This window comes from Schizosaccharomyces osmophilus, chromosome 2 (genome assembly GCF_027921745.1).
Source record: "Schizosaccharomyces osmophilus chromosome 2, complete sequence".
Lineage (NCBI taxonomy): Eukaryota > Fungi > Ascomycota > Schizosaccharomycetes > Schizosaccharomycetales > Schizosaccharomycetaceae > Schizosaccharomyces > Schizosaccharomyces osmophilus.
The window spans coordinates 2,491,635-2,513,724 of record NC_079239.1 but is presented as its reverse complement, the minus strand read 5'-3'; the positions used below and the strand labels follow the sequence as shown (position 1 = coordinate 2,513,724).

The following is a 22,090-nucleotide window of genomic DNA, read 5'->3' as shown; positions in this document are numbered from 1 at the left end:
CTTCGTTACCGTTCGTTATATACAAACAAAAGTGGCAGCTATCGCCAAGCCTTTAGCTAGTGCTTCCGACCTTTCCTTCTCCTTTTACGAACGCGTAGACACCTGCGGATTCTTCATAGAAATTCATTCTTCCATTCAGTCTTTAAGAAGACAAAATAAATCGAGCTTATAATAAAGAAATGTCTTTTGATCGAAAGGATATCGGTATCAAAGGTCTCTTCCTTTATACCCCCAATCAAGTAAGTGCTTTCTTTCTCTTTTCTTTGTAATAGAAAACGAAAACAAAAGAAGAAATTACGCGGTAGAGTAAAAACGTGCTCCTACGGAATTATGTATGTTGCGCGTTTTGTGTCTGACTTTTCTTTTGGCTTCCTATCGTGTGCTCTCTTCGCTCTCGTCTGGCTTTCATTACTAATCTTTTACAACAGTATGTTGGACAATCTGCTTTGGAGGAACACGATGGTGTTTCTGCCGGAAAGTATACCATTGGCCTCGGATTGAACAAAATGGCTTTTGTTGACGACCGCGAAGATATCTATTCTTTCGCCCTTACTGCTCTTTCTCAACTCATTCAAAAATACCAAATTGATGTTAACAATATTGGCCGCTTGGAAGTTGGTACCGAAACTCTCATTGACAAGTCCAAGTCTGTCAAGAGTGTTTTGATGCAACTCCTGGGTGAAAATAGCAACGTCGAAGGTATCGATTGCGTCAATGCCTGTTATGGTGGTGTAAATGCCCTTTTTAACACTGTCGACTGGATTGAGTCTTCCGCCTGGGATGGTCGGGATGCCATCGTAGTTGCTGGCGACATTGCTTTGTATGACAAAGGCAATGCCAGACCTACCGGTGGTGCCGGATGTGTTGCTCTCTTGGTTGGTCCCAACGCTCCTATCGTTTTAGAACCAGGCTTGCGTGGTACTCACATGGAACACGCTTATGACTTTTACAAGCCTGATTTGACCAGTGAATACCCTTATGTTGATGGTCATTTCTCTCTTGAGTGTTATGTCAGAGCTTTAGACAAAGCCTATGCTGCTTATAATGTTCGTGATGCTGCCAAGAATGGAAAGTCGAAGGGACTAGGCATTGACCGTTTCGACTACTGCGTCTTCCATGCCCCCACTTGTAAGCAAGTTCAAAAAGCTTATGCTCGCCTTCTTTACACTGACTATGCTGATCAACCTGGCGTTGCTGAATTGGATAGTGTCCGTGAGCTCCTTAATACATTACCTGCCGCCAAGACTCTTACCGATAAGACTCTTGAGAAAACCTTAATGGCTATTACCAAAGAACGTTATAATCAGCGTGTCCATTCCAGTATTTATGCTCCTACTAATTGCGGTAACATGTACACTGCCAGTGTCTTCTCTTGCCTTACCTCCCTCCTTTCACGTGTTCCTGCCGCTGAACTTCAAGGTAAGCGTGTCGGCGCTTACTCTTATGGTTCTGGCTTAGCCTCTTCTTTCTTTTCTTTGGCCATCAAAGGTGATGTCTCCAATATTGCCCACAAGGCTAACTTTGTTAACGATGTTGAAAGCCGTCATTCCATGACTCCTGTCGAGTACGAAAACGCCATTGAATTGCGCCACCAGGCACATTTGAAGAAGAACTTTACTCCCCAAGGCAATGTCGACCGCCTTCGCTCTGGTACTTATTACCTTACTGGCATTGATGACATGTTCCGTCGCAGTTACGAAGTTAAACATTAAATTTATTGAATTATACTTTAGATAATCTGTTTCGTGAATAGACTAAGCATTTCCTTTTATCCACCTTTATATTCTTTTTTAGTAACCGTAAATGTAAAACAACACCAAATTTACTTACAAATAAACACAATGAATGTAACGATCAATATTTTTTTGTATAGACTGTATAACGACTTTTGAACGAACAGCATTGCTGCAAGCTACCTGTCTTACACCCATTTTCACTACCACATAGAGTAACAACAATTCTTATTTACGTCGTAAACGCAAGCGACTAGCAAACTTTGTCTATTTAATATACTATTTTAAATGTTGAATAGGCTCTTTGTTTATTTTGTTAAGCTAGAGACTATATGGAAACTAATCGTACAGTGGTAGTTACAGAATATGAGAACTTCAACTATGCGATGGAAAGATAAACAACGGGATACCATTCAAGCTTTAAATTACTTATGTCGTGTAACAGAAGCAAAAAACTGGATTGAAGAATGCTTGGATACCAATTTGGGACCCATCTCTACTTTCGAACAGTCTTTGCGAAATGGAGTCGTGCTGGCAAAGCTGGTTTTACGGTTTCAACCATTCAGACGTTTCCGAGTGTTTGAGTCTGATGAGCTCCAGTTCCGTCACTCAGACAATATCAATAAATTTCTGGACTTTATAGCCGACATAAAACTCCCTGAGATATTTCATTTTGAACTCACAGATATCTATGAAGGGAAGAACCTTCCCAAGGTTATATATTGTATCCATGCTCTTTCATTCTTTTTGTCAATGCAAAATTTAGCTCCTCCCTTGGTACGAATAAATGAGAATTTGAACTTTGCTGATGATGATGTTGCCCAAATAGTCCGAAGACTGCAACAATCAAACGCAATACTACCAAACTTTACTGCCTTAAGCAGTGATTTTATGCTTCGTGCTAGTCCTACACTGTCCCCTACCCGAAACCCTGCTGCATCTCCTAAGCATTCGCGTGCTAGGTCTCAAGACTTATCCGACTCAGGATCTGCCTTTTCTTCCCCTTTAACTTCTCCGCTTAAATATAAAGAAGAAGATACACGAAGTCCGCTTTCCTCTTCCACTTCTCATAGAAGAACTAAATCCTCTCTCCCTTCACTAAACAGTTTCAAATCAAGCACACCTGCTTTATCTTCTTCCTCGAAGCTTAATGGATTTGAAGATTCATTTTTGCAACCGCCATCTTCATCTTTACGTGATTCCCCAAGTCCTTCTTTTTTTACAACATTTTCCCCTAATCGACGACGAGAAGCTCTCTTTTCGTATTATAATCCTTATCACCAGTTAGAACGTGCTCCATTCCAGGATAATGTTTTGAATGGCGTTCAAGCTTGCTGTCGTGGTGTAATCGCGAGAATCAAGCTGGTCGACGTATTGCAATCTTTAGCAGAACAAAGCACTCATGTTGAAACTTTTCAGGCTATGATCAGAGGATATTTGTCTCGATCAACATACAAGATTAATGAGAATGCGTATGAGGAAATGGTTAGGTGGACTGAATCACTTCAATCTTCAATCCGTGGACATCTTGTCCGAGTCGAATACAAGGAAAAAGTACTTCGAAATGAAAGTTTGCGTTCAGTTCCAAAAATGCAAGCTGTTATTCGTGCAGGGTTTTACAGGAGGAGCCAAGTTGCTATCTTAGAACGTTTAAAAGAGAAGGAGTCTTCATTTATTTTAATTCAGTCATCTTCCCATGGATACCTGACCCGTCATCAAATTGTAAACATGCTGGACAATCTTTATCATTACATACCTTCAATTATTCAATTACAAAGCGTTATACGTGGTGCTTTGTTCCGCAATCGTTTGAAGCAATTGTCGAGAGAATTGGATTCGTTTCCTTATCGGTTCCATGCCATGTGCAGAGGTTTCTTTCTAAGAAGGAGACTCAATAATTTAAAGTCCTCTTTAGAATCCCAATCTTCGTCTTTTACTAGTTTGTCAACTTTATCGAGAGGATGCTTATTGCGTAGTATCTACAAAGGACACTTGAAGCAGTTACACTATTTGTCTCCTTCGCTTATTCCGTTGCAATCAATTTGTCGAGGGTTACTGTCACAACGCTGGCAGTTGAATATACTAGAAGAGCTTTATTCTCATACAGCTTCCGTCACTACATTACAATCTTTTATTCGAGGATTTTTAACAAGGATTTCTGTTGCAAAACTAAACATTCATCTTGTTAAACATTCCAGAGATATCCTTTTCGTACAATCTGCTGTGAGAGCTGTTTTACTTCGAGACGATGTGAACTTCATCGAAATTCAATTAGAATCCTCCATAGATGAGACATTAGCTTTACAGTCCACTATTAGAGGCTGCTTGGCGAGAAGTAATTTTGCGAGGAAACTACAAAGCTTTCATCAGAAAATGGAAAATCCGATAATTGCGAAATCAGTATATCGGGGCCGTCAAGAGGGTCTTGCATATCGTGAACTAGCTACCGCTAGAAATCCCCCGGTTATGACCGTCAAGAATTTTGTTCACTTATTGGATGATAACAACTTTGACTTTGAAGAAGATGTTTGCATAGAAAATATGCGCAAAGAAATTGTAAAACTCGTCCGCGAAAATGAAACGATTGAAGAGCATATCAATGAACTGGACGTCAAGATTGCGCTTTTAGTTAAGAACAAAATCAGTCTTGATGATGTTCTAAAGCACCACAATAAATATAAACCAGGCAAACAGGTTTCCGACTACATTGCCAATTCTCGTTCAATGAAAACCCTTAATAACTCAAGCAGACGTTACCTTGATCTTGTTCAATGCTTTTTTTATGTGCTACAAACTAACGAAATCTATATTACTAATTATTTGCACATATTAAATAAGAGTAATCCTAGTTTTATGCAATTGAGGCATATTACCTATTTAATTCTGCAAATCTTTGGTCACGCATCTAATAGACGTGAGGAAGTCTTGTTTCTAAGGTTGATGACAAATGTACTAAACATGGAAGTTAGTCAAGCTGAAACTACTGAAGACATTCTAAACAATGAATCTATTTGGAAGATTTTGTTAATGGGTCTTTTGGGAAATATAAGGGATGCCAAGCTCTGGAAATCAATACTCAGCCGTATGCATAAAATATTAGTATACGACGAAAGAATGGATTTTGAAATAAATCCCGTAGCCTTGTTGAAACAATTTGAACCAAATCGAAAGGATCATTCAGAAAACCCCAAGGTTGCTTTAAATATTGCTATGCAACATTCTCCAACAAGGAACCTTTATGTTGGTCGCTTGCGAGAATTGAGAAAGTTATGTCAATCATTTATAATCGCATTATCCAGGAATATTGAAAGCTTTCCTTTTTCACTATGCTACGTTGCTTCTCAGCTGAAGTTATCTTTAGAACAGAATTTTCCATCAGCAAGGAAAGAGTGGGTATTTGGTATTATAGGACGCTTCGTTTTTGATAATTACATCAAGCCTTTGCTAATTTCACCTGATAATTATAAATTGGTGGAAGGTCACATTAATGCTCTACAAAGAAAAAATCTCAATTGCTTTTCAGATATTCTATCCGAAATCTTCAGTGTTGAGCCTCGTGACTCACGGCAGTTAGGCTTTTTAAGACCTCTTTCAGAGTTTATTGAAGTTTCCAAACAGGATATCGTAATTTTTTTGGAGCATTTAACTGATGTCGTTGATCCAGAGACTTACTTTGAATTTGATGTGTTTGAAGATATAGTAAGCACAAAGCGGCCCGTAATTTATATGAAACGAGACGATATCCTTAATATATATACACAAATATCACGCGCTTCAGACTTGATTGCTACTGATTCACCAAATGATCCATTACGGGCTGTGATAAGTGAATTGGAATCAACGTCACCTAAAGATGATGAATTTTTGGAAAGTGAAACTGACATTAAATTAGAGTTGAGTCCTCGGTTTTGCACTGTAGAGGACCCTGTTGCCGAAGAAAGATCACTAATAGTACAAACCAAGCGCTATATATTCTTTATTATCAGGGTACAAAACGGAACTAGTCTTATGGACATTTTAGTAAAACCTGTCACCGATGAAGATGAGGAAACTTGGCGTGAACTTTTGGTTGCAGAAGCGGAAAGAAATCAAAGATTCGAAGCATTTGACGATACGCTCTCATCTAGTTCATTTGCTGAACTAAAATACTTGGCATTAACCAATGTTCTAGAATTAGAAAATCTTGGTTTTGCAAATCGATCTAATAACTACCAGGACATTGTTAATTCTATCGCTCTGGATATTCGAAATAAATCAAAACGTCGACTTCAACGCCAACGAGAACTTGATTTTGGTCGCCAAAACTTGGTCAGCTTAAAGGATAAACGAGCTTTTCTGGACTCTCAACTGAAAAGTTATAACGAATACATTGAGCAAGCTATGGAAACTCTTCAATCGAAGAAAGGAAAGAAAAAACTAATACCGTTTTCGAAACAATACTTCCATATGCGTGAATTGAGAAAATCCGGTAGAGTTCCTCGCTTCGGATCATTCAAATATACTGCCACGAAACTTTACGATCGAGGCATTCTAGTCTCCATGTCTCACATGCCTCACCACGATAAATTGTATATCACTATATCCGCCGACGAAGTAGGAAAATTCACTTTGGAAGCTAGTAGCAATGCGGTTCAAGTTACCAGCCCGAGATGCGAACTTCAACTGGATGATCTCCTTTCAGCTCAATATAATAAAGTACTTACTATAGACGTTTTGGAAGGAAGACTCAAGTTTAACACGAATATGTTCTTACATTTGATTTTTTCTCGATTTTACTCTTGATGTTAACACGAAGACTTAATTTTATCGACTCATTATAATTATCGGATTTTTGGTAGATGTCCTAAGATTATCTGCTACTCAAATTTTGAAGCATACTGAAATTTCATGGCTTATTTATGGTTCAACTTACATTTTTCATGTATATACATACTCATTCTTTCATTCACAACAGCATCCGAGTCTAAAAGATTTCAATATAATGAAGTTTAATTTTTTAATCTTAATAAATACAATACTATTGTAGCTTCTTTTATCTTCAGGTATTGAAATTTAAGTTGTAGTATGATATTATCGTTCTACACATTTGTACAAGCTCAGCAATAACGAGCCTCGTGAATGCTGGAACTTCGTTTATAATTAGAATAACGAAATTCGCTAACGTGCGTAAAATACTAAACACTCCATCATAAAATACTTAACTGCCACTGAAAAGTTGACATTAACCTGCATAAATGGCGTCGGTACCACCGGGGAATCCACCTCCTCCGCCTGGATTTGAGCCTCCAAATCAACCTCCTCCTCCACCTCCTGGATATGCGAAAAAGAAAAAACCAAAAGCACCAGCTCCTGGCGGTAATTTGGAAAAACAGTTGAGTGAGCGTAACCGAAAATGGCACGCTTCCCAAAAAAGCAAGTTTGGACCTAAAAGGAAACAAGGATTTGTTCAAACAGAGAAGGCAGATCTTCCTCCTGAACACTTGCGCAAAATTATGAAGGAGCGCGGCGACATGGCATCTAAAAAATTTCGTGCCGATAAGCGTTCTTATTTGGGTGCCCTCAAGTATTTACCTCATGCTGTTTTAAAATTGCTCGAAAATATGCCAATGCCATGGGAAGAATACAGAGAAGTACGTGTTCTGTACCATGTTACAGGTGCTATTACGTTTGTGAATGAAAGCCCTCGTGTAATTGAACCTCATTATATAGCACAATGGGGGTCCATGTGGGTTATGATGAGAAGAGAGAAACGTGATAGAAAGAATTTCAAGCGCTTGCGATTCCCTCCATTCGATGATGAGGAACCCCCATTTTCTATAGATCAATTATTAGATTTAGAGCCCTTAGAAGGCGTGCGGATGGACTTGGATGAAGAAGAAGATGCACCGGTTTACGATTGGTTTTATGATACCCGTGCTCTTGAGGATACACCTCATATCAATGGCCCTACATATAGAAAATGGCAACTAAATCTGCCGCAAATGGCAAATTTACATCGTCTTTCGTATCAGCTTCTGAGCGATTTAAGAGATGATAATTATTTTTACTTGTTTAATGATCAAAGCTTTTTTACTGCTAAAGCTTTGAATGTGGCGATACCTGGTGGACCCAAATTCGAACCATTATACAAAGATGAAGCCCCAGAAACCGAGGACTGGAATGAATTCAATGATATTTATAAACTTATTATTAGACAGCCGATTCGAACAGAATACAGGATTGCTTACCCGTTTTTGTATAATTCCAGAGCCCGGAGTGTCGTACTGAGCGAATATCATCAGCCCATGAATGTATTCATTCCACCAGAGGATCCAGATTTGCCTGCGTTTTTCTGGGATCCATTAATTAATCCTATAACTTCGCGCCAGTTACGATCTCAAAAGCTATCAATGTCACACGAAGATGAAACACTTAATGATGAGGATGAATTTGAGGTTCCGTTTGACCCTTTCTTTGCTGATGAAGATTTGGAGTTTGAACATACTGCTAATGCGTTGACGTTATGGTGGGCCCCGTATCCTTTTAACAAACGCTCTGGTATTACCAAGCGAGCGCAGGACGTGCCCTTGGTAAAGCAATGGTACTTAGAACATTGTCCTCCTAACCAACCGGTTAAAGTTCGTGTATCCTACCAGAAGTTGTTAAAGTCACATGTCATGAATAAGCTTCACACACCTCATCCAAAACCACACACAAACAGGAATTTGTTTAGGCAATTAAAGAACACAAAGTTTTTTCAGAGTACAACCATCGACTGGGTTGAAGCTGGTCTTCAGGTTTGTCGTCAAGGTTATAACATGCTTCAATTATTAATCCACCGCAAGGGACTTACTTACTTGCATTTGGATTATAACTGTAATTTAAAGCCAACTAAAACTCTTACTACCAAGGAAAGAAAAAAGTCGAGATTTGGTAATGCTTTTCATTTGATGCGTGAAATTCTTCGACTTACGAAATTGATTGTTGACTCTCATGTACAGTATCGTTTGGGGAATATTGATGCTTATCAGCTAGCCGACGGATTACATTATACCTTCAACCATATTGGTCAACTAACAGGAATGTACCGTTATAAGTACCGCTTAATGAGACAAATCCGAGCTTGTAAGGATTTAAAACACTTAATTTATTATCGTTTTAATACTGGACCTGTCGGTAAGGGACCTGGCTGCGGATTTTGGGCTCCAAGTTGGCGTGTATGGCTTTTCTTTTTGAGAGGTATTGTTCCTCTGTTAGAACGTTGGTTGGGTAATTTGCTTGCTAGACAATTCGAGGGTCGTCATGCCACTGGCGTTGCTAAACAAATCACAAAGCAGCGTGTTGATTCTCATCAAGATTTGGAATTGAGAGCAGCTGTCATGAACGATATTCTTGATATGATTCCTGAAGGTATTCGTCAAGGCAAAAGCAAAACCATTTTGCAGCATTTGAGTGAAGCTTGGAGATGTTGGAAAGCTAATATCCCTTGGAAGGTTCCGGGATTACCAGCTCCTATAGAAAATATGATCCTTCGTTATGTAAAGTCCAAGGCCGATTGGTGGACTTCTGTCGCTCACTTTAACCGTGAACGTATTCGCCGCGGTGCAACTGTTGACAAGACAGTAGCAAAGAAGAATTTAGGAAGACTGACTAGATTGTGGTTGAAGGCCGAACAAGAACGACAACACAATTATCTTAAAGACGGACCCTATGTTACAGCTGATGAAGCCGTTGCTATATATACCACTGTCGTTCACTGGTTAGAAAGCCGCCGCTTCCAGCCGATTCCCTTTCCTCCGTTGTCATACAAACATGATACTAAACTTTTAGTTTTGGCTTTGGAAAGGCTAAAAGAGGCATATTCTGTGAAAGGTCGCTTAAATCAATCTCAAAGAGAAGAATTGGCATTAGTTGAACAAGCCTATGACAATCCTCATGAGATGTTATCCCAAATAAAGAGACGTTTACTTACGATGAGAACATTTAAAGAAGTTGGCATTGAATTTATGGATATGTACTCCCATCTAATTCCAGTATATTCTGTCGATCCAATGGAAAAGATCTGCGATGCCTATTTAGACCAGTACCTATGGTTTGAGGCAGACCGTCGTCATTTGTTTCCTTCTTGGATCAAACCTGGAGATTCTGAACCTCCCCCGCTTCTTGTATACAAGTGGTGCCAGGGAATTAATAACTTAACTGATGTCTGGGAAACACAAAATGGTGAATGTAATGTATTAATGGAATCAAGTTTATCAAAATCATTTGAAAAAGTTGATTTAACCCTCTTAAATCGACTTTTGTCGTTACTTATGGATACTAATCTTGCATCTTATGCAAGCGCTAAAAACAATGTTGTTTTGTCTTACAAAGATATGTCTCATACGAATTCTTATGGACTAGTCCGCGGACTTCAATTTTCAAGTTTTATCTGGCAATTCTATGGACTTGTGCTGGACTTGCTCATTCTTGGCCTTCAAAGAGCTACTGAAATCGCTGGCCCTCCTGAGTCGCCCAATGATTTTCTGCATTTTAAAGACCAGGCTACGGAGTCTAGGCATCCAATTCGTTTATATACAAGATATATTGATCGTATTTACATAATGTTCAGATTTAATGCAGACGAAGCTCGCGAATTAATCCAGCGCTTTTTGAATGAGAATCCTGATCCTACAAACAGCAACGTTGTAAACTATTCAAAAGGGAAGAAAAATTGCTGGCCAAGGGATGCCCGAATGCGTCTCATGAAGCATGATGTTAACTTAGGCCGTGCAGTATTTTGGGAAATACGCAATCGTTTGCCCCGTTCTTTAACCACCCTAGACTGGGAGGATACATTCCCAAGTGTTTACAGTAAAGATAACCCCAATTTATTGTTTGCCATGGCCGGATTTGAACTTCGAATCCTTCCTAAAGTTAGACAAAATGAGGAATTTACTTTACGAGATGGCGTTTGGAACTTGACGAATAATCTAACAAAAGAAAGAACAGCACAGGCATTCATTCGCGTCACCGACGAAGACATCAAGAAATTCAGTAACCGTATTCGTCAAATTCTTATGTCTTCTGGTTCAACCACATTTACCAAGATCGCTAACAAATGGAATACAGCTTTAATTGCTTTAATGACTTACTATCGCGAGGCTGCGATTTCGACTCCGGAATTGTTGGATGTGCTTGTGAAATGCGAATCTAAAGTTCAAACTCGAGTGAAAATTTCTCTCAATTCTAAAATGCCTAGCCGGTTTCCACCAGCTGTGTTCTATTCACCCAAAGAACTGGGAGGTTTAGGTATGCTTTCAATGGGCCATGTGTTAATTCCACAATCTGATTTACGCTGGTCTAAACAAACTGACACTGGCATTACTCATTTCCGAAGCGGTATGACTACAAACGGCGAGCATTTAATTCCCAATTTATATCGCTATATTCAGCCTTGGGAGTCTGAATTTATAGATTCTCAACGCGTTTGGGCAGAATATGCAATGAAAAGACAGGAAGCATTACAACAGAATCGAAGATTGACATTAGAAGACTTGGAAGATTCATGGGATCGTGGTATTCCAAGAATCAACACACTGTTCCAAAAAGATAGACACACTCTTGCGTATGACAAGGGTTGGCGTATCCGAACCGAGTTTAAACAGTATCAGTTGCTTAAAAATAATCCTTTTTGGTGGACAAGCCAGCGTCATGACGGAAAATTATGGCAGCTGAATAACTACCGTGTCGATGTTATTCAAGCCCTCGGCGGTGTTGAAGGCATCTTAGAACATACAATGTTCAAAGCAACTGGTTTCCCTTCATGGGAAGGTCTATTTTGGGAAAAGGCTTCTGGATTCGAAGAGTCAATGAAATTTAAGAAGCTTACTAATGCCCAGCGTTCAGGTTTGAATCAAATCCCCAACCGAAGATTCACTTTATGGTGGAGTCCAACAATTAACCGAGCCAACGTGTATGTCGGTTTTCAGGTTCAGTTGGATTTGACTGGTATTATGATGCACGGAAAGATTCCTACTTTGAAGATTTCTCTTATTCAAATTTTCCGGTCTCATCTTTGGCAAAAAATTCATGAATCAGTCGTTTGGGATCTTTGCCAAGTATTTGACCAGGAGTTAGAATCTTTGCAGATAGAAACCGTTCAAAAGGAAACCATTCACCCAAGAAAGAGTTATAAGATGAATAGTTCTTGTGCTGATATATTATTGTTTGCTGCATATAAGTGGAATGTATCACGTCCATCTCTTCTTAACGATAATCGTGATGTTCTTGATAATACGACAACAAATAAATACTGGGTGGATGTTCAGCTTCGTTTCGGTGATTATGATTCCCATGATATCGAAAGATACACTCGTGCGAAGTTCTTAGATTATAGCACGGATTCTCAAAGTATTTATCCATCACCGACAGGTGTTTTGATTGGTATCGATTTGTGCTACAACATGCATAGTGCCTATGGTAATTGGATCCCTGGAATGAAGCCGCTGATTCAACAGAGTATGAATAAAATTATGAAGGCAAACCCTGCCCTTTATGTTTTGCGTGAACGTATCCGCAAAGGTTTGCAACTCTATGCCTCCGAGCCACAAGAGCAATATCTCTCTTCTTCAAATTACGCTGATTTATTCAGCAACCAGATACAACTCTTTGTTGATGATACTAACGTCTACCGTGTAACAATTCATAAGACTTTCGAAGGTAATTTGACTACAAAACCTATCAATGGTGCTATATTTATTTTCAATCCAAGGACTGGTCAATTATTTTTGAAGGTTATTCACACATCTGTTTGGGCAGGTCAGAAACGTCTTGGTCAGTTAGCTAAGTGGAAGACTGCCGAGGAAGTCGCTGCTTTGATCCGTTCATTACCTGTTGAGGAACAACCTAAGCAGATTATTGTCACACGTAAGGGTATGCTTGATCCCTTAGAGGTACATCTTCTTGATTTCCCAAATATCACAATTAAAGGAAGCGAGCTTCAACTTCCTTTCCAAGCTATCATTAAACTGGAGAGGATAAATGATCTAATTCTTCGAGCTACTGAGCCACAAATGGTACTCTTTAATTTATATGATGATTGGCTTCAATCTGTATCATCTTATACTGCGTTTTCTCGTCTTATATTAATCTTGAGGGCGCTGAATGTCAACCCCGAGAAGACCAAACTTATCCTTCGTCCCGACAAGTCCATCATTACCCAAGCAAATCACATTTGGCCCAGCTTGGATGATCAACAATGGCTAGATGTCGAACCCCAGCTTCGGGATTTAATTCTAGCAGATTATGCCAAGAAGAACAATGTGAATGTTGCTAGTTTAACGAACTCAGAAGTTCGTGACATTATTTTAGGTATGGCAATTTCAGCACCCTCTTTGCAGCGTCAACAGATTGCTGAAATTGAAAAACAAGGTCGTGATAATGATCAGGTTACAGCTGTAACAACCAAAACAACCAACATTCATGGTGATGAAATGGTTGTTACAACGACCTCGGCGTACGAAAATGAAAAGTTTTCTAGCAAAACAGAATGGAGAAACCGAGCTATCTCTTCTACGAACCTTCATCTTCGAACAAAGAATGTCTATGTTAATTCTGATAACATAAGTGAAATTGTACCTTACACTTACGTCTTACCTCAAAATCTACTTAGAAAATTTGTGATGATTTCAGATCTTCGTACGCAAGTTGCCGGAATGTTATATGGAAGAAGTCCTGCTGATAACCCCCAGATCAAGGAGATTCACTGTATTGCTATGGTCCCTCAGCTGGGTAGCATCAAAAATGTACAAATTCCATCTAAGCTTCCAGAAGATTTACAACTTCCTATTTTGGATGATTTAGAACCTTTGGGATGGGTTCATACTCAAAGCTCCGAGTTACCTTACTTGTCTTCTGCCGACGTAACTACACACGCCAAACTAAGCACCCAACATGGGGATTGGGCTGGAAAATCGATTGCGTTGACAGTAAGTTATGTGCCGGGCTCGATTTCCCTAGCAGCGTATGGTGTTACTGATGAAGGAATCAGCTGGGGTAGCAACAATATGGATATTAACAGTGATGAAGCTGTTGGATTCAACCCTGAGATGGGTCAAAAATGCCAGCTGTTGCTATCTGACCGGATTCAAGGGTTCTTCTTAACTCCAGAGGAGGATGTGTGGAACTACAATTTCAATGGTGCTAGCTTTAGCGGTAATATGACATACGGCATGAAATTGGATGTTCCACTCTCATTCTTTGCTTTGGAACATAGACCTACGCATGTGATAAGCTATACTGAGATGGAAGGAAACGATCATTTTGAAGAAGACATGCCTGATGCGTTCGCTTAAAAAAAAGAAATAGCTGTAACCTTTATGGTGCACATTGTAAATTAGGGTTTCTCTAAGTTTTGTCGAAGGTAATGAAGAACGAAGAATAACTAACTATTGGATAAACTACAACTTTTGATAATGTATAAAATATTTAGGTGATTGATTTTTATGATTTTAGAAATATTATCTACGTTTTTGTTTAAAGCAATTATTTCGTTTGTTGCCAATACAGAATATCAAAAAATAGAGCATAATTCATATTATCCTAAGCATACTTGTCCACAACCGGGAACAGGACATAGCAAACCTTCTTCAGCAGATTCATTAAAAAACCAATCCCTCAAACAACTTTCATGACCCAAATGTCCACAACCATGACATGAAGTGATAATACCGTTCAAAGGTAACTCACAAAAACAGCATCTCTCAAGCTTTGAATATACATTTTTCGTAAAAGCCTTTGAATTCGACCTGTAACCGAATGACAAATCGCGATTTGCTGAATATTTATATTTAACAACTTGCGAGGAATGTTTAACGACGTATGATGCTTCACAAAACATTCCCATACGCCGTAAAAGGCCCACATAACTATCTATCAAATCATCCAATTGAGGACGGGGGATGTTGATAGGAAACGCGGAAAACAACAAATACACCGAAGCACCAGTCTGTACATCTGACTCGTCGATGCATTGTACGATAGACGAAGTCACCACATCCATCAAATCTGTAGGAGGTTGCTCTTCGGCACCAAAAGAGAACTGTTCATGAAAAATAGAAGTGCGATTAGACAAACTTCCAAGACTTGTACCATAATCCCGGGATTTGTTTGAAGCGGAGGTTATAGAGCCCTGGTGTAAAGAATTTGGCATATCGTACTGGGAATGAGCAGAAACGTTAGAAGCAACCGAATCAAAAAAATGTAATGAGGAGATACTATTTCTACCTCCTTGGAAAGATGGTATTCCATCTTTGCGAGAATTCGTGGATGTTCCAAGTTCCGTTCTTTGATTTAAGCTTTGTGACACAGCCTTATCTAGGTTATCCTCGTAATCCACCGACAGTATTGATGAACTGAGAGATGAACTGGATAGTAATGATTCAAAGAAGTCATCAGAGAGTGCTTCAGACTCAGCTGAAGAGTGTTGACTCTTCTCTGACTTATTTTTTGTTGAAATAGAATGATTTTCATCAGAGAGCGAAAACTCATAGTCGTCCATTGATAAGAAATGTTCTCTATGACTTGGACTAAGTGAAGAAAAGAATAAGAAATCCCACATAGCCTGAGCTTCATAGGCACCGAAATGACAAGCAAGTTTGGCATTCTGTTGACATGCAGTACTGATTTCGCCAGCAAGCTGATACGACTTTGCAAGCTGGACAAACTGGTGACAAGTATTATGAAATAAAGAAGCTGTGCTCAGCTGGATATTATCTTGAGAAGAAGAAAGTTCAGAAAAATTACCGGAATTCTGTTTCGACAAGTGCGGTTCCTGCTTTGCATGTAGTGCAGTCTTCAAAGAACTTATATTACTTTCACGAGAAGGAGTTCGATGAACCTGGGGACGACTGTTAAAACTCTTTTTGCTATTAGAAGAAAAAGCAATCAAACCGTTTGTAGACCATGACACAGCAGAGGAGGGCATTAAATCTATGTAGCTAATCGCATCGTTTGGACGAGACTGTGAAAGGACTCCATCACGGCTGGATGACAAAAGGACATTGGGAGAGATCCATTGCAAAGCTGTTACGTTATTTTCATGATGGTTGAGGCTGCGGTGAGGAATATAGGGCCGGGGAACATCCCAAAGGTTTATAGTATCATCACCCACAAGGGAAGAGCTGGCCAGCCTACAGGTAGCATTGTTCGCCTCGGACGGCTCCCAACGAACAAGGTTTACAGGAGCAATTGTGTTAATGGTAGAAAACGCTTTGCGTTGATTATTGCTGATGTCCCAAATTCGGATTGATTTGTCTCGTCCACAAGAAGCGAGTAGGGAGCCATTAGGAGTATAATCAATACACAATGCAACTCCATTATGAGCCGAAAGCTTTAGAGAAGGACTTTTACTATAACGCAAATCCCATTTTTGGACAGTACCGTTATCATAGGCAACGACGAATTCATTGATTTCAGAAGGAGAGAATGCGACATCTCTGGCGGCTTCTGAATTGCCCCGGAACGTTTGGGCGGAGTGAGGTTCACGAAAATCCCACAACTTCGTAAGGCCGTCCTGCGACGCAGTTAGAACGTATGAAGAATGGAATTTGGAGATGTCGATACTATGAATGGCTCTTGAATGATCAGTGAATTTGGAAATGTTTTGGGAAGAATCAATATCCCAAACATTTAGGTCACCTAAAGGGGAGCAAGTAAATAAATAGTTTTCGGAAAACGTGTTTCCCCATTTGACATCGTTGCAGGAGGTGTTCTTTTCGTGGGTATTTCCGGAAGAAAAGTTTTTGATTCGAATAGGAGTTCTGGTGGGATTTGGGTTGAGGGCGAGAATTTCCAAGAGTTCGCGGCCAGCAATTGCAAATTTTGTAAAGTCGGGACTAGGTGATAGCGAGTTTACACTTCCTTGAGTTTGAAGAGCCCAATCTTGGTAATCGAAGATAGGTTTCTGTGTCCTAGACGAATAGGTTGCAGCGACTTTGGAATATGTGATTGCTGGTTTGGAGGAAAAAGAACTTTTGGACATGGAAGCAATTCTTGAAAATGAAATAAACAATGAAATTTAACACAAATCAAGTCAATTGGGAAAACCCACTTGTGTAACTGATTCCAAGAGTAAACCGAAAATCGTTTAAGTTTTGTATATATAAGTAAATAAAAAAGAACTGATAGAAAGAAGAGTCTTTAAAATCTCGTCAAAAGAAATCTATGTACATCAATCAATTCCGAGAAATCATAGCGTGTAAATGTTTCAAACGCTGATCGAGCAAGTGAAGGAAATGCTTATAAGATTGTACAGAGAACCCAAAACAATTAAAGGAGGAAAGATGACACAACAGAACACGATGAGTATGAAAAAAGGAATCCGGCCTTTTTGGCGTCCAACGTAAGTCGTTAGCACACGAGAGGAATGTTTGTAATCAAATGGATGAGAGATCCTGTGTGCACCTCGTCGTTTATGAAAAATGGTCTACATTTGTTCCCAGGTAGTGGTGTTGCATTCCTATAAAGGTAGGATGGAAGGACAGCGTAGTTGATCGTAACGCGGTATTGAAGGGAGGTGTAGGAGAAGAGAGGAAAAGAAATAAAGGGCGAGTGGATATGTTAATGAAAGAGACGTTTGAAAAAGTTCTAGTAGAAGCTGAATGATTTGAGAATTGTTGGTTTTAAAAATGAGTATAGAAAGTTTATGAATTTGGAAAAAATAAGAAAGTCCCGGGTAGCTCAATCGGTTAGAGCGTCTGACTCTTATGAAGGTTATCAGAAGGTTGCGAGTTCGATTCTCGCCTTGGGAGTTCCTGTTTTTTTTATTTTGTTGATGCGGGGTATGGAGTCTGAGTTTTCTTGTTTTTTTTTTTTTTTATTTTTTTATTTTTTTTTTTCTTTTGAAAAAGAAAAAGAAAAAGAATTGCTCTTAATCTTGCTTTCTATGTATGTTTGGATGATATCAAGAATGCGAATTTCAGTTGGAAAGATTTGCTGACTTGGGAACGTGGTTTTCGCATACCAAAAAGGAAAAGCTATCGTGAGCAAAGGAAAGATCGTTTACAGGCAAAAGAGAGCTTTGAAAAGGGACATTTGTTATATATAGAGGGAATTCGTTCACGAAAGCAACTGCAAACGGACTTGTGAGATTTGGTATTGAAAAGGCGAAAAAAGATGTCCAAGGAACTAGAGCAGGAGGCTCGCGAATGGATTGAGGAAACTCTACGTATAACGTTGAATGCAAACGAAGAGCTGTTAGAACAATTACGGTCAGGAGTATTGCTGTGTCAGATCTGCAAGGAAGTATTGGAGGGGAACATTCGCTTTAAAGATTCCAAGATGCCTTTTGTGCAAATGGAAAACATTTCGACATTTATCAATTTTGCTCAGCAAGTGGTTGGAGTGCCCTCGCAAGATATGTTTCAAACAGCGGACTTGTTTGAACGGCGAAACGATGAACAAGTGTTGCGAGCGATTCACTCGTTTTCTCGGTATGCAGCGAAGAAATTTCCCAACAAAGTACATGGGCTAGGACCAAAGCTAGCAGAGAAAAAGCCTCGTACGTTTTCGCCGCAGCAGCAACGAGTTCTTCGAGAAGGAACCCATAGTCTCCAGTATGGTAGCTATGACGGGCCTACTCAGGGAAGCGAAAAGATTACATTTTCTTCTAGGAGAGATCCTACAGGGAACATGTACTAACGTATGAGCGTATGAACGTATGAAAGTATGAAAGTGATAATGAAAAGGAATGCAATGGTGCATAAACATAGAGTGTTGAAGCATAAGCTTGTAGAGAGAAATGCAAATTTATTGAAAAAAAAAATAAAAAAAAAAAAAAGTAATATTGCTGTTTTCTAGTGTTGGTATTCTACTACTACTACTACTACTGCTACTACTACTACTTTACCAAGTAACCTCCACTGAAAGTGGTGTGTGTGACCTCCACCAGAGAACGCTTGGAGAGCGATCTCTGTAGATGTGTTCTTCCTTGAAATGGCCCACATAGTCCCTAGTGGGATGACTTCTTAGTGGGCCCGTCCCTAGTGGGGTACTGGGATTTGTCCCTGCGATTCCACAGCGGGGGTCTTCGGTCGGGGGTGGAGGTAAACAACCGACTCCGCGGGTGGAGTTGGAATCGCACGGGGAAAGAGGAGAACCAAGAGAGTTACAGTTTCAATTCCCGATCTCGTTCTCGTTCCCGTCCCCGTCCCCATCCCCGTTTGTTCCGAAACGTAAACAATAGCCGGAAACGAGTATGCATGCAGCAAAAGGAGGATGCGACACGACACGACATTATCTTTGCCTTGCTTTTTCCTCTCTCTCTCTCTCTCTCTCTCTCTCTCAATCCGCTCAATGCCAACGTTCAACCAGCAGAGCATGTCTTTGCTTTTACAATGCTCCCAAGTAACCCAAGTCACAGCCCTTCTTCCTCCACCAGGTCTCACCAAGTCTCACCAGGCCTCACCGGACCTAGAGCAACCACCACTGTGACTCTGCGAACCTTATACCAAAGATCCTTGCGTCATTGGAGACGATTAGGAGAGAAAAAGGCTTTTAGCATTCTAATTGGTAACTTTAATGATTTCAGTGCGGAGTCAACAAGGAATGACCTCGCTATATAAACAAAGCGCTTCGGGCCTTTTTCTTCATCTCCATTCCTTTCTTTGTTAAGAGCCGCCCTCCCTCAGCATCAGCATATTTTACCAACTTTTTACTTTTAATATTTTACTACTAGAGTGTATTAAATCGATTGAAATTCTTTTTTTTTTCTTTTCTCAAACAAAAACAAAACAAACCTCCCCTCCATCTTTCCTCTCCGTCTCTCGTATTGACACCCCCAACGTTCTTTCCTTCTTCCTGGTCATCTATCTAATAAACTCTACCCTTTGTTTGTCTCCACTCTATCGTTTCTTCTATTACAACGACCCTGTTCCTCCTCTTTCCATTGGCTATCTTTTTCCATCCCGGTCAATTGTTCCGAGTTTTTCTACCTATCATCTTTTGAATTCATTACGTAGATCCCTTTTGCATTTCGTCACTTCCAATTCTTTTTTTTATTGGCTTTCAAATCCGGTCCCGCTAATTGATCCTTTTCACCCTTGCGTCACTTTTTTCCGGTGAATCTTTTGTTGTTTACCAGTTTTCAATTTGCGATTCTTGAAATCGTTGAGTCTTGTTTGCTTGTAATTTGCTTGTAGTTTCGTTTCGTTTCGTTTCGTCTCGCCCTTTTTTTTTATTTTTTTATTTTTTATTTTTTTATTTTTGGTGTCGTATCTCTGATATCTTTTTCAATCTTCGTTTTCTTCTTGGTTACTTTTCCTTTTCTTTAGGAGCGACTGTCAATTTTTGTCCAAGGTTGTATTTATATTCTCCTGTCATCAGGTGTACTAGCCTGCTTGCTTGCTTGCTTGTTCTTCCGATCCCGGTCGCTGGAAGTGTTGTGTTGTTCGATACTACCGCTTTCTTTGTTGATTACATCAACCCGAGTCGTATAAAAGGAAACGATTGAAACTGTCAAACTTGTTTTTGTCAAGCAACGACAACATCATCGTTATTCATATCATCGTCACTCCAAGAATTACAGCGAAGCTCTTGTCTGTACTTGGAATTTCTTGATTTTTCTTTTTACTTTTATTTTTTTTTTTATTTTTCTGTTTCTGTTTTTTTTTTTTTTTTAACGAAACTTGAACATTTCTCTCACTTTTTTTTTGTGAAGACTTGGTGTTGTTCCGTAAACATTACAAAAATTCTTCCCTCTTCGGATTTCTTACTTTTACCACATTCACTTTTTTGGTAGAAAAATTTTCTCCTTTTTTTTGGTAAGAAAAAATTTCCTAATCAACAAAAAGCATTTGCTTTTGCTTTTTCTTTTTTTTTCTGTCTGTCTGTCTGTCTGTCTAACATATTTTTTTAGTTTACATTTTATTTTTCATAATGGAAGCAAATCTTGAACAAGCTGTCAAGAAGCTGATCAGCGACTTTGAATGCCCCACAGATGCTTTAAAGCATGCTATGGAAGATTTCGATGAACTTCGCAGAAAGGGTCTTGAAAAGGACGACGAAATGCTTGCCATGGCACCTGCCTACATCAGCAGTGTTCCCACTGGTGAAGAAACGGGTGACTTTTTGGCCCTTGACTTGGGTGGTACCAACTTGCGTGTCTGTTGGGTTCGTCTTCTCGGTGAAGGCAAGTATGAGATGAAGCAAAGCAAGGCTACTTTGCCCAGAGAAATCGTTCGTAACGAGTCTGCTCAACCTTTGGTTGACTTCATCTGCGACCACATCGAACTTTTCATCAACGAAAACTTCCCCGAAAAGGTCGGTGTCCCCGAAAAGGAATTCCTTCCCATGGGTTTCACCTTCTCCTACCCCATGAGCCAACGTTCCATCGTTGACACCACCCTTATTCGCTGGACCAAGGGCTTCAACATCCCTGAAGCCATCGGCCTCGACTTTGGTTCCACTTTGACCCAAGGTATGAAGGACCGCAAGCTTCCTGTTGTCATCGAAGCCGTTATCAACGATACTGTCGGTACCCTCGTTACCCGTGCTTATACTTCCAATGCCTACAACACCATCATGGGTGTTATTTTCGGTACTGGTTCCAACGGTGCCTACATCGAAAACTCCTCCGACATCCCTAAGCTCAACGACGCCGGCAACAAAGAAAAGATGCTCATCAACATCGAATGGGGAGCCAGTAGCTTCAAGAGCCTTCCCGCTACCCGTTACGACTTGCTCCTCGATCACGATACTCCTAACCCTGGCCGTCAAATGTTTGAGAAGCGTGTCTCTGGTATGTATTTGGGTGAGCTCTTCCGTCGTGCCTTGTTCCATTTGATCAAGGTTTACAACTTTAACAACGGTATCATCCCTCCCTCCGTCACCGACTCTTGGTCCCTTGAGACCTCCGTGCTTTCTCGCATCGTCGTCAACCGTTCCGCCGAAAACATCAAGGAAGTCCTTCGTCCCTACGGCATCCGCTTCCGCGACGACAGCGAAGCTTTGCTTATCTATGATGTTGCTTACTGTATTGGCCGTCGCTCTGCCCGTATCTCTTCCGTTCCCATTGCTTCCCTTTACCTTACTACTGGCCATGCCGGTAAGAAGGCCGATATCGGTGTTGACGGCTCCTTGGTCGAGCACTACCCCAACTTCGTCGGCATGCTCCGTGATGCTTTGAAGGATGTGCTTGGTGAAGATGAGAAGAACATTAGCATTGGCATTGCTAAGGACGGTAGTGGTATTGGTGCTGCTCTTTGTGCTTTACAAGCTGTTAAGGAAAAGTAAATTACGTGTTATATGTGTTGTTGAGTCTAAGGTTAAAGAATTTATGTAGTTTAATTTCATTTCTTTACAAATTTCATGAGTCTCTTTTGGACCAGTTTCATTGCATT

General features: G+C 40.0%; 7 protein-coding genes and 1 non-coding gene across 8 annotated transcripts; 7 read left to right on the top strand and 1 right to left on the bottom strand.

Annotated features, from left to right (window-relative positions):
• Positions 1-179: 179 nt before the first annotated feature.
• hcs1 (3-hydroxy-3-methylglutaryl-CoA synthase) lies at positions 180-1,712 on the top strand (the record flags this gene model as incomplete). Its single annotated transcript, XM_056182428.1, has 2 exons — positions 180-239; positions 429-1,712. 2 exons carry the CDS (start codon positions 180-182, stop codon positions 1,710-1,712), a joined length of 1,344 nt encoding a protein of 447 aa, XP_056037715.1.
• Positions 1,713-2,099: 387 nt separating this feature from the next.
• On the top strand, positions 2,100-6,515 carry rng2 (IQGAP domain cytoskeleton scaffold protein Rng2; the record flags this gene model as incomplete). The annotated part of the gene is made up of 1 exon (XM_056182427.1): positions 2,100-6,515. One exon carries the CDS (start codon positions 2,100-2,102, stop codon positions 6,513-6,515), a length of 4,416 nt encoding a protein of 1,471 aa, XP_056038850.1.
• A 452-nt stretch (positions 6,516-6,967) lies between these two features.
• spp42 (U5 snRNP complex subunit Spp42) lies at positions 6,968-14,047 on the top strand (the record flags this gene model as incomplete). Its single annotated transcript, XM_056182426.1, has 1 exon — positions 6,968-14,047. The coding sequence occupies one exon, from the start codon at positions 6,968-6,970 to the stop codon at positions 14,045-14,047; it is 7,080 nt and encodes a 2,359-aa protein (XP_056037353.1).
• A 242-nt stretch (positions 14,048-14,289) lies between these two features.
• On the bottom strand, positions 14,290-16,734 carry sea2 (GATOR2-SEACAT complex WD repeat subunit Sea2; the record flags this gene model as incomplete). The annotated part of the gene is made up of 1 exon (XM_056182425.1): positions 14,290-16,734. One exon carries the CDS (start codon positions 16,732-16,734, stop codon positions 14,290-14,292), a length of 2,445 nt encoding a protein of 814 aa, XP_056037354.1.
• A 687-nt stretch (positions 16,735-17,421) lies between these two features.
• SOMG_20187 lies at positions 17,422-17,503 on the top strand. Its single transcript is given in 2 exon segments — positions 17,422-17,459; positions 17,468-17,503. It is a non-coding gene; the product is annotated as a tRNA-Lys (tRNA).
• A 364-nt stretch (positions 17,504-17,867) lies between these two features.
• On the top strand, positions 17,868-18,392 carry stg1 (SM22/transgelin-like actin modulating protein Stg1; the record flags this gene model as incomplete). The annotated part of the gene is made up of 1 exon (XM_056182424.1): positions 17,868-18,392. The coding sequence occupies one exon, from the start codon at positions 17,868-17,870 to the stop codon at positions 18,390-18,392; it is 525 nt and encodes a 174-aa protein (XP_056037355.1).
• A 560-nt stretch (positions 18,393-18,952) lies between these two features.
• SOMG_03634 (uncharacterized protein) lies at positions 18,953-19,315 on the top strand (the record flags this gene model as incomplete). Its single annotated transcript, XM_056182423.1, has 1 exon — positions 18,953-19,315. One exon carries the CDS (start codon positions 18,953-18,955, stop codon positions 19,313-19,315), a length of 363 nt encoding a protein of 120 aa, XP_056037356.1.
• Positions 19,316-20,627: 1,312 nt separating this feature from the next.
• On the top strand, positions 20,628-21,983 carry hxk2 (hexokinase 2; the record flags this gene model as incomplete). The annotated part of the gene is made up of 1 exon (XM_056182422.1): positions 20,628-21,983. One exon carries the CDS (start codon positions 20,628-20,630, stop codon positions 21,981-21,983), a length of 1,356 nt encoding a protein of 451 aa, XP_056037619.1.
• Between the last annotated feature and the right edge of the window lie 107 nt (positions 21,984-22,090).